Source organism: Spea bombifrons, chromosome 11 (genome assembly GCF_027358695.1).
Source record: "Spea bombifrons isolate aSpeBom1 chromosome 11, aSpeBom1.2.pri, whole genome shotgun sequence".
Lineage (NCBI taxonomy): Eukaryota > Metazoa > Chordata > Amphibia > Anura > Pelobatidae > Spea > Spea bombifrons.
Window position 1 is genome coordinate 31,663,218 of NC_071097.1, and position 13,747 is coordinate 31,676,964.

At 38.5% G+C, this 13,747-nt stretch overlaps 1 protein-coding gene across 1 annotated transcript in view; it reads left to right on the plus strand.

The window, feature by feature from the left end:
* Positions 1-6,862: 6,862 nt before the first annotated feature.
* The window catches only part of ADGRA1 (adhesion G protein-coupled receptor A1), a 162,817-nt gene continuing 155,932 nt past the window's right edge, over positions 6,863-13,747 (plus strand). Inside the window, exon 1 of the mRNA XM_053449886.1 lies at positions 6,863-7,227. Within this exon, the coding sequence (XP_053305861.1) occupies positions 6,995-7,227 (233 nt within the window). The 5' untranslated portion in view covers positions 6,863-6,994. The remainder of the gene's footprint in view (positions 7,228-13,747) is intronic.

A 13,747-nucleotide genomic window follows, 5' to 3' on the forward strand; every position in this document is an offset into this window, starting at 1 on the left:
TCTAAAAACATAATCCAAAAAAATAAATCTTATAAAAGGGGAAATAATGCGATATGCTTTAAATATGTTTCCATCTGATACTAGTTATTAAGTTACATTGTATTAGTTGTCCATGCATGTCATTAAGACCTAAGACTCTCTTTTTTTGGAGCATGCCAGGGCTTCATTTTAGGACTCACAAAATATTGGAGCGTGAAAGATATCTTCTGTGCGTTCTTTGTCCTTTTTTAATACCATTCACTTTGGAGTTTATCTGAGCTTTCCGCAGATGAGCTGGAGGTTTGTGATGTGTCAGATCTTGACGCTGTCATACTATCAAAGGTTTATCCTTTTTTTTTGAGGCCAATAATGATGCAAAATACATTAGAAGGGAAAGCAGCAAAAGCTCAAGTACCCACCGGGAGCTGGAAACATTTTAAGCTTTGGTTGCTAAGTGAACATTTGAAAATTGCAATTCTATCATTACTTATTAAAAGTTTTTTTTTTATTTAAAGCTCCACAGCGGGATAACGATGGTCTTATTTTCCATGCTTGGTTTTCTATTTTTGTAAAATGTAGGAGTGTTTCATTTTCACATTATTCCTTTTTTTTTATTGTATTTTTTTCTGCTTTGAGATGAATGCACTAAAGCTGAAAAGTGTTCCGTGTCTGCTCTGAGTGATGTACAATGGAACAACAATTTGACCTTTTACTCAACAATTACAGCAGTAGAGGTTATTTATGGCATCCGATTTTGTCAAGTTCCAGTACTTGATCTCAGTTTTATATATTGTCAGCAGGGCCCTCTCTTCCTAATGTATTGGTTTGTCTGTCAGTTCTAGTTTTGTCATACGCCTTGAGTGTTTATATTGTAAAAATCACTGCTTAACCCCTTAATGACAAAGCCCGTACATGTACGGGCTCAAAATCCATTGTTTTCAATGGGTTTAGGGACTACCCATTGTCCTTAAGGGGTTAAATTGTTGGTGTTTTATACAGAGTTTTTTTAATATATATAATATATATACTTACTAAAGGAAGTAAACCCATTGAGTACCTCTACAGAAAAGGGATAAAATCAATATGTCGCACTTCATTCTTGTTGGTTATGGGTTAAATCCAATGGAACCTCCTTACTGCCACTTACTTCTTAAAGCGTTTTGGTTTCAATCACAATCTGGCTATAAGATACTCATTCCTTGATCTCTTTGTATGCCCAGCTCACCATCTGTAGCCTTTACCCATTCATAAGAGGCCATAGAAGTCAATTAAGAAATCAAAATTCCAATTTTTGGAGATGCTCTGATCCAGTCGTCTCGCCATCACAATTTGTTCCTTGTCAAAGTCACTCAGATCCATACACTCCAGGATTGTTCCTGCTTCTAACACAACAACTTTGAGGATGAAATGTTCACTTGCTGCCTAATATATCCCTCCACTGACAGGTGCCATGATAACCAGATATCGGTGTCATAATGTCATGGCCGATTGGTGTATTTAAAGAAAATTGTGTACCCCGCAAGGTCTACTAGCACTCCCCTGAGTAGCATCACATTTGATGGCAATCTCTGTAAGCCCTTTCCAAGGCTACAGTGTATTGTAAGACTCAGAGACATACATTGTAGCATAATAAATAGGTCTTGACAAGAAATTATACACATTATCATTATTTTTACTGTATGCTGGTTCCATTTTTGATATGGAGATGTCTTCTGTATAACCTGCTAGCTTACACTGAATATATCACCTTACAAATAGTTCTTGAAAAACATTTCTAGTGTATTCCAAAAATATGCATTTTTATCCAACATAATTCGACGTGCACAGGGAGGTAGAAACTCTGCATACGACTCTCTCACCTGTGAGCATTTTAGGTCTGTTGTAGGTGGGATGCCTTCATAGTTTGGACTCAAGGCCGGTGGAATTAATGGTACTGAGATGACCATGACTGAAAGTGACCAGGGTTTAGGTTTAGCCATCACCATTTGCCTAGCATCAGTAGTCTAGCATTTTGAATGGAAGATATGTAGGGTTCGTTTCCCTGATTAACCGTTTAGTATCAGTGGGTATCTTGGAAGCTCTTAGTGGAGATACAGGGAGACATACCATGGTTTGAGGCTGTAAGAGACCCCTTAGGAGTTTCTTTCCTTATGAAGGACAAGCTGCCTTTTGACATTGCACAGTCAACCTTGACATTTTTCATAATGCTACAACTCACAGATTAGTAAATTCAGCCAGCGCTATATGAGACGCGGGTCCTTTGTCAAAGCCCGCGTATCTCTAATCTTACCTTCAAACTGTGATTTCAAAATGACAATAGCCCTCGCAGAATTGATTACATCTTGGCAAACTCTCGACAAAGTACATGTCAGTTTAATGTGTTTTACATTGCGGCATTTTGATTTACCTCGGGCATCAAGAGCTGAAAGGCTTTAGTTTCCTAAAGAAATGAATAGCGTTCTGGTTTTACATTCAGAAATGTGACGGTAAGATTGTCTTTTCTGTGTTATAATTTGCATGTGAATGACCCATAGAACACCGCAGTACAATAATCTCCAATATATCTTTATTGGAGAATACCTTTAAATTGCATTTTTTTTTTTTGTCTTTCTTTCACCGCAATGTCCCGGATTATATTAATGTTCATTTTGATTTGGGAAGACTGCTGGAATGATACTGTCTTTCATTATTTGGATAAAGGCGCTTTTGTTCTGATGATTTTGACAATATTGATCATGACATCCTCTTTTGTATTAGCAGGTAAAAATATCAAAGCGTAAAAAAGACTTAGCATAAATGTGAAATGCTCTGGGAAAAGTATTTCTATGTTTTATTAGATAACGCTGGTGCTCACGTTTTTACATGTTTTGTATCTAAATAATTAGATAAATGTATTTTTTTTTACCAAAAAATACACTAAAATACAGAAGTTTCACGGCTACTGGTCAGATTTCTAGATTGTAAGATTGATTGAACAAGGTCCTCCTAACCTTTTGTGATGTGATGTCCTCCTAACATATGTGATGTACAGCTTGACCTCTTTGGTCAAGTGGAATATGATGGCGCTATATAAATTTGTAAATAATAATTTTGTATATTTTTTTAATCTGAAACTAAATTATAGGAGTAACGCGGGGAAAAGTTGAAAATGTTCCGGTCTCAGAACTTCTAAATCTGAGAGCCTTCATGGCTCTTCTGGGTAAGGAGTGTAGGTTGTCCAGCCTCTGGCCAGAACCTGTCCCACCTCTACCCCCATCCATCTCTGCCTCCTGTCCCACCACCTCTAACCACCCTCCACACCTCTAGCCACCCCCCAACTGAATTGTACACCTTAAATGTTGGGCTGTATGCTGATACTGATAAGGAAAACACAGAAGCATAGAATGTGACGGCAGATCAGACCCATTTGGTCCGTCTATTAACTGGTTAGGACACCAGCAGCCAATGGAGTTGCTGATAACGCCGTCACTTTCTACCAGAATGACCTTCATGAACGTGTAAAGTAAATAAATAAGTAAACAAATAAATAAACCACAAGTCATTGAAGTGAGCTGTAGTGAATGATGCGGAGATGGATAATTGTGACAGGGATAATTAGTCCTGAACACTCATTGTTCGCTCCCTGTGCCAGATCTGAGAGTTATGAGCTGTGAAGTATAATTCCGGCAGAAGCTGGGATTCACCTCTCACCGCTGCTACGTTGCATCGCCGGACATGTCTGCTATTTTTATTGTTGCAGATCACTCCACATTTATAACGCTTCCTATAGACGACGGGAAATCAATAATTCATTCGGAACATACATGGGAAATTGACAGATGTGCTCTGCATTACCACGGGATATTGATGGAAATGGACATAAAACGGACTCCCCTTTACAATCCCAGCTGCTTTTATCGGTGACAGCGCTGTAGGCACCATTTCCGTGCCTTATGGCTAAAGGATTGCTACCACTTTGTACAATGTTTGCGCATGAGGGTCTCCACTTCAGCCAAGGTGGCATATTTATTTTATACTGTGAAGTATACACAGATCCACAAACTTATACTCCACAGAATAGAGTGATACATGGACAAGATCGAGAGGGTAGTAGATCACTTGAACAGCCTCCCAGTAGTAGTGGTCGAAGTCAAGACCACGATCACAAATAATGGCTTGGTTTCTTTACTACTCTAGAGGGGAAGTTATATGAGTCCCAAAAGACTTCAGAGATGTCTGTGTCTCATATCAACCCACCGCCAACGATGCCATGAACTGCTATTATTTCCATGCCAATGTTAGTGATTTTAATTTTGGGAGAAAGACTGAAATGATGGTTTTATTGTTCTGATTATCCTTGGTCATCACTAAATGCCAAAGAACTAACAAAAAAGGGGAAAAAAATGAATTGCATAGAAACCTGTGTCCTGCGCATGGAACTTAATCGCAACCAAGATGGCTCCATCGCAGATTCTTATTCTGATTATGAAAGCAACCGATAGATTGCGCTGTTAAGGAGAAAATTGATTTCAATGTAATGGACTATTTTACTGCTTTACTATTTTAATGACAAAATCCACATGACTAATTAAATTCCTACCCTGAACTAACCTGCTTTCAAAGGAAGAAACAACCATATTCAATACAAAACCGGGGAGGAATAATCATGCGCAAAAAGTGAAAATAGAAACATGGCCTAATAGATAGATATACAAATATACTGCTTAAAAAATTGCAGCAACATATAAAAATATAAATATATATATATATATATATTGCTTATTTGTATATGCATTCAGCAACTTTATCACATAATTAAAGCTGTTGTTCCATTAATAGCTAATTGATCTTAGCACGTTTGTCATTTTATTCTTTATTCTGAACTTTAAGCCTCATAAAAAGAGAACACACACTTGTAAGCAGAAGCTTTTTTTTGTGGTTTCTATGGCGACAAACCATCAATGCCTGCTTAAGTGTCAGATGAAAAATAAGGATTCCCTTCAAAAATACTTCATTTGATAATCATTTCTGGGAAGGTTTTGCCTTAAAGTACCTAAACGACCTGTAATGCGTTTGGAAAGGGAACAGATCCACTTTGATATAAACAATATTCTCCTAATGCTAGCAAGAGTCTCCATTGTTTAGACTGCGACTGGGAAAGAGTCAGCGCGATACGTTGGTTGGAATGTTAAAGTTCTAGTATCAGGAGGTCAAAAATGATGAAAACCATCACACGAAGAAAAAAAAGATTTGGTATTTCTATACTGCGAGGTATAATTGGCTTTACGTGCTATTTGTACAAAACTACTTAAACACAAAATGATTAAAATACTCCGTTTAAAATATGAAATTCATGTGAAATTAGTAAAAATTATGATAGTGCTAAAAATAATTTGTTATTCTATATATTAAAGAAAACAAAAAATGAGATCTAGTGCAAACGGCACAAGCAGAGAACAAAGCCAATAAAAAATCTTTGCATGTTTTACATAATAAATTACAAACTTTTGTGTAACATAATTGCCAAAGGGTTTTCTAACGACAAATTAGGCTTTTAAACGTAATCTTGGATCAGGGAACATAACGTGTTATTGGAACACAGGAGTGATGGGAGTGATAAAGGGCCATTGGAACACAGGAGTGATGGGAGTGATAAAGGGCCTCTGGAACACAGGAGTGATGAGAGTGATAAAGGGCCATTGGAACACAGGAGTGATGGGAGTGATAAAGGACCATTGGAACACAGGAGTGATGGGAGTGATAAAGGGCCATTGGAACACAGGAGTGATGGGAGTGATAAAGGGCCTCTGGAACACAGGAGTGATGGGAGTGATAAAGGGTCTCTGTACGCCTATGAAGATTAAAAATCAGCCGTTTCCAGCTACAATAGTCCATTTACAACATTAACCCCGTCTGCACTGGATTTCTGATCCATTTCATGTTATTTTAATGGGAAAAATTGAGTTTCTTATAAAACCAAGGACATTTCTAAGTGACCCAAACTCAACGGTAGCATATATTTATATAAATAGTTGGTATACAATAGTATATATAAATGCCATACAGTATAATACCCTCTTAATTATATACACTGTCTTTTGTAACTACAGCATGATACTTCTGTACATATCCAGCTAACCAGAGGACACAATCATAGAAACACAGAGAAGACCCATTCAGCCCATCTAGACTCAATGACTCAAACCTTAATCAGTCGTTGGTCTCGTCTTAGATACATGAGCCGTATGCCTATCCCATGCATGTTTATATTCCCTCTCCATATTAGTCTCTACTGCTTCTGCTGGTTGGCTGTTCCATGTATCTACTCCCCTCTCAGTAAACTAAAACTTCCTTACATTACAACTAAGCTTCAGATGACGACCTCCTATTATAACAATTCTCCTCCTTCTAACACAGCTTTTAAATCTAAACCTTTCATTGACTTTTTTTCTAAGTCGAATTGTTGCGTTCTATCTTCATTCATAATTCCTGATGACCCGTTGTGCAGCTCTGCGGAATATGATGGCGCTATATAAAAAAAAAAAACATAACAATAATAATAATTATTTTGCTAAAAAGTCTGCTTTTGACATTCACTCGATGAAACAATTGTAGCGAGGCAGTGAACACAACAGTGTCAGCCGTGGCTCAGAGTAATAGGTGTCGCTGAGATCGGGGACACATACTGGATGATGGGAAGCGAAGCTTTAAACATTCGGAGGAGGGACGGGAACGAGTGATCAGGAAAGAGGAGGAGGTGAATGAGGAATGGAGTGTGCTGCTGACAGCAGAAGTCTAACACACTTTTTCTTTTTTACAACTTTTTACCCCCTCCCCGTGACTGGTTCTGATAAACTTTAACATACTTCTCGGTTTTGTTCCAGGCGGAAGACCGGAGCGAAGATGAAATCACTTTATTGCGTATGTTTTTCTGAATTCTGGCTGCGCGGCGACAGTAAAAATAATTCCCGGCAACTTTTTTGTTTTTCCGGAGGAATGAAATTTTGAATGCTTGGCGTTCCGAAGATGTCCTAACATGGATGGTGCGCAGCTGCTCCTTCTGTACGGGGTCTCGCTTTTAGCTCTCGCAGGCAGCTTGCCTGCTAGCCGGATTTGCCCGGACCTCATTATTGACAGCTGCCTGTGCTCGGCCGAGCGCTCCAAAGGACTCGGGAGGCAAAAACCCAGCCACATAAAAGTCATCTGCAATGGAGGGGACTTAATGGAAACACTACAGCCTTTCCTACTGCCCAACAAAACAGTCACCCTGTGAGTATATTATCATTCATATATATATATATATTATTATTATTATTATTATTAACCATTATTTATATAGCAGCAGCGCTTCTTACAGTCCATGCATTCAAAACTAGAAGTGACAAACCGGTATATCCTGACAATCTGGAGGGTATATATATATATATATATATATATATATATATTGTGAGATTTTATCATTTGCACAAACTTATTTTTTTTATTTTATTTATGGAAAGATCACAATGCTGGAAAATATCGGGGACGTGTCTGTAATGTTCAAAAGTGTCGATTTTTTTTTTTTCTTTATCCGTTTACCCGTTTGGGATACCCCCAGTTTATTTTTTTATACAGGGGCAATTTTGGAAATAAAATGATGTGTGTATTTAACATAGGGTTGGTCTTATTGCCCCTCGATTGATGTAGCTGCCTGACCAAGGGGGGCACTGGTGGTCTCCCCACTATATGGCTAGAATGTGTGGGACTAGATGTGGCACCTGCTAGGGGTGCGATAGTCTGCCACGCATGGGGGATCCACACAACAGGTAACACACGGGTGCTCTATATGGCTCGTGTGGTTAACACTCAACTGACCACTCAACTTCTTAGTGAATAGAACCGAATAACCCATTTCTTGTTGGTGAGGGAGATACAGAAAACTCAAGACATCAGAATAGCGGCACTAGTGAATGCAGCACATAGGGAAATAAAAGATTGTATTGGTGTGAGCTCGAGAAACCATAAAGTAAACGTAGAATGCTTTGAACTGGGCCATGTGCATAATCTAATTGGAAAATTAAAATGTTATTATTATTTTTTTATTTACGGTATTTAAATCTAATCTAAAATAACACATGACACCACGGGAGGTTTGATAAGGGTTAACATGCCTATATTTTCTCATTATTATTATTAGATAATGTAACATTTTAAATAAATGAAAAGAAACTTTTAAATTACTAGTTTTCCTCTGAGGTAGCGACACTTTGGCACATATAAAATGGCAGGCCGCACTATGCTGATAGTGCTGATGGAGAAGACCATTGTGTCAGCTGGAATTATTGAGATGCAATGCCCAGGACCGGTCTGGAAAGGTACAATTGGACCTGGCACTCTAAAGCGCTATTAATATTTATTTTTATTTTTAAGAAAAATATTTAAAAATATGTAAATTATTTGAAAAGTAAGGCTTGCACGGTTGTTATCAATCTGTTGCTCATTCCGCCTTCTCTCTGGCCTTCTTTGTAGAAGCTGGTCTCCAGGGTTACAGGAGCTGGCGCTCTAGCGTCACAGCCGGCCCCTGTACAGTTTGAGATCGGCTTCTTCGGAGAATGAAGAAGGCTTTTAAATCTTCACCTAACAATGAGGATCCAATTGTGCAGCATGGAGAGAACAGGCTCCTCGTCTTGTTTTGTCGATGAGTCACTAGTTTTCCCCCCCAAATTGAAAGTTCTAGAATTTAACTGGAATTTGCTCCATTGCTATGGTCTTTTGTATGTCCGGGGTGCCATTTAATTTGCTAATATGAGTGGTATTATTGTAAACCAATTGGAAAACTAAGCCCAAAAATAATTATTTGTCACATCGAGGGCCACACACCTGTCATTAAGCTATTCCATAACTCTAAATTCTAACTATTGTAGTGAAAACTAATTTTAGTCGGAGAGCAGATATAATGGGTGTTCATTTGCTGAGCCCATTGGTGGAAGCAGTAGTATTTAGTTTGGGGTGCTCCAGCTGACATCAGCGTTCACCTCCGTGTCGATGTTCTCTTTCTGCTAAGCGCCAAGATATTACATCATATCTCGCTGCTCCATGATAGACAGATGTTGTGTGTTATGGAGGCTGTTCTAGCAAGGCCACAAGAGAGATCTCTGATCATCCAACCGACCCATTACGTAAGACTGATCGCCTAATGGGGGGCTTGGCCCACAGTTTTGTGGCATTGGGGCCTGTAACTGACCAAGGTCTAGTTACTGGAAACATGCCCTGGGTGTTGGTAGAGAGTTACTAAAAACGATTCTAAAGTTACAGTAACAGTGAATAACTCAAACAGCCCTGGCCTCACCGAGTTCATTCATTCACTTGTAAGCATATCGGCTTTCATACCCTCCGCTTCTTATATACAATTGTAATGTTTTGGCATTAGAAGGGTTAAATTACCCCTTGTAAAAGAACTATCTGCACATTCTAAACGATAGGCATTCCAGTTCTGGCTAATGGAACTGGTGTCTCTCCGGAAAACACCTCATTTAAAAAAAAAAGCTCTTGAAATGCTCTTGAAATCCAGCTGACGGATGTATATGAGGTTTTATGTCCACATAATTCATTCCAGATTTAAAAATTGAAAACAGCTGCCTAAAGGTGTTGATTTTATTTTCAGTAATTGCATATATAAAAGTAAAAAATGCTTTGGAATAATATATCTCTGAAATAGGATGTGAAGGAATGACATTTTGTACGTCCATGGGGCAAGACAATTGACCCCCCCCGAGTACCCCACTTACTGCAAGTCAGCCCCAGCGCTGGCTCTTCTGCGAACGTTGCTGGCAGGGGTCTATTGAGACCCCAGTGCACATGCACAAGAAGCGCTCCCATTTCTAATCAACATTGATTGGTTGCTTCAATGCAAGAATCGTTAGATCACGGAGGAGGAGGGAGGCTGCAGCTGTGCAGCTTCAGCTTCTCACTCAGCTAAATGCATATTAAAGTAAAGGAAACAAGTAAAGTAAAACTTGATTGGATCAGTAGAAGGAAACTTTAACCTCTTCTTCAGGCGTCTAACTAAATATCAACAGCACATATAATGTAAAATTTGGTCTCAATTATCATTCATTATGCACTTGTCATGTGACACAAAAGTAGCCGCTGATTGGTTGTTGTCACAGGAACATAAAAGCCTTCTTTGTTCTTTTGATTTAAACTTCATAAAAGAAAGAATAAAATCACAGATCCGCTAAGGTTCATTTAGGTAATATAACAGAGGTTAATGTTCTGCGCGAGTGGGACAGCACCTTTAAAGAACTCATTCTGGGAAAGCTTTGGGCATTTGCCGTCACTGGGAAAGATGTTCCCAATGCCGTGTTGCGTTAGAAAAGACTGGGTTCTAAGTGAAGGTGGCAGATGCTTACAAAAAGATACAATTATAATGTATTAGGAAACGTGGCTCTTTGATAACGTCTCATCTGGAGAAAAAAGTTTCACAAAGACCATGCTGTGTGAAGTCCTGGAAACTCCAGCCATTAGGAGAAATATTACATGCCTCATTTATTTTTTGGTCCATTATAAACAAGAAAGAAAAAAAAAAAGTGTAACGGAACAATCAGCAGATTGTCTGGAAACTGGCTCCTAAGTTTGTTTTTTTCCCCCCGACTTTAAATTTATTTAGCAAATCAATTCAAACCAGCACCGAATGAAGATAAAATGCAGCTTAATGTACCCCGAGGGGGTAGAAACGTGGCTAACAGGATATCATTCAATCTAACTGCATTATTCAAACACAAGATTTAATCTACAGTTTCTTGGTAAAAGTCAACAAATCGTGCTGTTTCCAATTTTTACCGTTGAAAGGTTCAGGAAATTTTGTTGTAAATATAACTAAATGACAATAATTACTGAGATATTGCACTCAATAGATATAATTTCAAGATTACAATTTGGAAATTATTGTTTCTTTGCCTTGGATTTATTGGGGGAGACACAAGAGGTATGAAGACATACTGGCAGGTTATACAGCATAAATCCCATCATTATATATTGAGCCACACAATGACAGTGGTACAGCACCACTTCCATCAATGCATAACAAGCCAGGCACTGACAATGCTAAAGCATAACTCCCATCATTAAATAGTAAGACTGAGGGTGGTTCGGCCTAACTCCCGTCACTATATCCTGAGCCTAAAAGTGGTACACCACAACTCCCATCATTACAAAGTGATCTAGACACAGTCAGTGGTACAGCTTGACTTCTATCTTTATACTGAACTAGACACGTATGGCTGTACTCCTATCATTATATATTAAGCCAAACAATGACAGGGGTGCAGCATAACTCCAATCAAAAAGCAAGCCAGAAACTGATGATAGTACAACATAACTTTCATCATTTAATAGTAAGCCAGTCACTAAGGGTGGTACAGCATACTTCCCATGATTATATAGTGAGCCTGGAGGTGGTATAGTACAACGCCCATCAATATATACTGAACCTCACAGTGGTACACCACAACTCCCACATTACATCCAGACACAGACGGTGGTACGGCATAACTCCAATCATTATAGAGTGAGCCAGACACGTACAGTAGTATAACCCCTATCATTAAATGGCAAACAAGACACAGACAGATGTCAATATATATTTCTTACCCATAAAATATTGAACTATTTACTACTGATTGATCCATGGAATATCCAAACAGACACTTACAAAGGCTGGAAAAGCACAAAGGACAAAGTAGAGGTAGTTTTAATAAATGAGTAACTGTTGGGACAGAGCTTCCGTAGTTTCCATCTACGTAATGCCTTGCGCATTTAAAAGGCAGAGTTCTTGGATATGATGTCATATGACATCGCTCAGCACTAACAATGACAGCGTGTAGTAACGACGACGGCGTGGAGTGATCAGCTGGTGGCTGAAGATAAATGCGCCACTGTCTACACCTACTTCTTTTAACCACAAATAGCCATCAACATGGCTTCTGATCATTACTCTGACTTTAGACTATTCCGCAGAAAGGAAATGGAATTGACAAAACCGTAGCGTTAAAGTGTTGTTTCCAATATAAATTCCCTGTCGCTCTAAAGATCTTTTTTTTTTGCCGGGAGAAAATATTTATTGACTTGCTAGTGGTAGCGAGCCAGCTGCACGATATGCATTGCGCATGGACAGCAATTTGCTACTTTAACTGCTTGGAAATTACACGGAGAAAGAATTTCCTCGCAGACAGCCGGCCTGTTTTCACTCACTTTTATTGGTCCTCAGAGAAGGATTTTAACCATATGGATTATAACTGTTTAGGTCTTTTTTTTTTTTTTTTGTCAGGAAATAGGCTTTATAGAAAATAAAAAATGGAGCATTGTTACATTTGGGTAGCACAGCGACGTCTAACTAACAGCTTTATTTAATAAAAAAATATTTTAGTGTCACCCAAAACCACATTTCTATCGCTTTTAACAATTTAAGAGCATTGATAGATAATTAATATGCCTAAAGAACCCGTTTCTTGCCTGTGTTTATGTTGAGACGCAGAGTGAATGTTGAATGCTACGTAAAAACATATAATCACGCATCGCACCTTAGTGAGCATGAAGAATATAAAAGGTACAAGAAACATGAGCCAGCTTCACGGGTCACCACTATGTTTATTTCTAAAGAGGTCATAATCTAAAACTAAAGGGTTTAGACACAATGTAAGGACGTTTTACTTTACTGAGAGGGTGGTTGATAAGTGGATTGGCCTCCCAGCCGATGTGGTAGAGGGGATTTGAACATTCATGGGATTGGCATATGGCTCCTAGATCTAAAACGAGACTGACGACTGAGTAAGATCTAAAACGAGACTGACGACTGAGTAAGGTTTGAGTCTTTACAGCAGGAAAGATAGGCAGACTAGACGGGGGCCGAATGGGACTGATCTGTCTCTAAATTCAACGACCCCTATGCACAAATCCTATATACCCACCCCGGTATTCCGGTTTTCTAGATGCCTGTGAGTGCGTCGCACATTCAGAGTACAAATGCCTGCCGCGGCTGTTATAGCGGGTCTGCTATTTATTAGTAATGGATGTTACTGTACGATCATCACCAATTAGTATCGACGGAATGTTTCCTTCCATATGTGCCAAAATGCCTTTTTTTTCTTTCATGTTTACAACTTCTGCGTTGTTGGATTGAGATTCCGCATCTGCTGAACTAGGGATTAATTATCTAGACGCCATTTAGGAAATCTTTATCTAATGTTAATTTGCAGCGCTTAATAACTCGCGTCAGCCTCGTACCCATGAGAAAATGTTTCCGAAAACATACCCCTGACTCAAGCTGCTTCAGCTCTATAAAGCAGCAGACATAAAAGTGTTGAATATTTAAAAGATTTCAAAAAATATTTAAAGAAACCCCCCAAATTCTATGTTCTGTAGTGTTCTAAAATCATGTTGTTTGTTATTATTTATTATTTAATATATTGTTATTATTTATTGTGTCATCATATGATGTCCAAAGACAACCCTGCTACATTATGGATCAATACTACTTAATTTAACCTATTTTCAGTGAAAAATTAAGGCCCCTGTACAGCTCTTCAAAATATGATAGGGCTATATAAACCAATAAATAATAATTACGGTAATAAAAATATAAAAAAACATACATTTGTCTTCCCAGTTGAGGCATTCACTTTTGATGTATCAGAGAGAGGTCCTTAATTGCCGAACCACAAAGGAGGCATTCTCTGATAGCTCTGGAGCTGTAGCTTCTCCATAATGTCATTCTTTTTAGACAATTATTATAAAGTACTTTATTTGCATT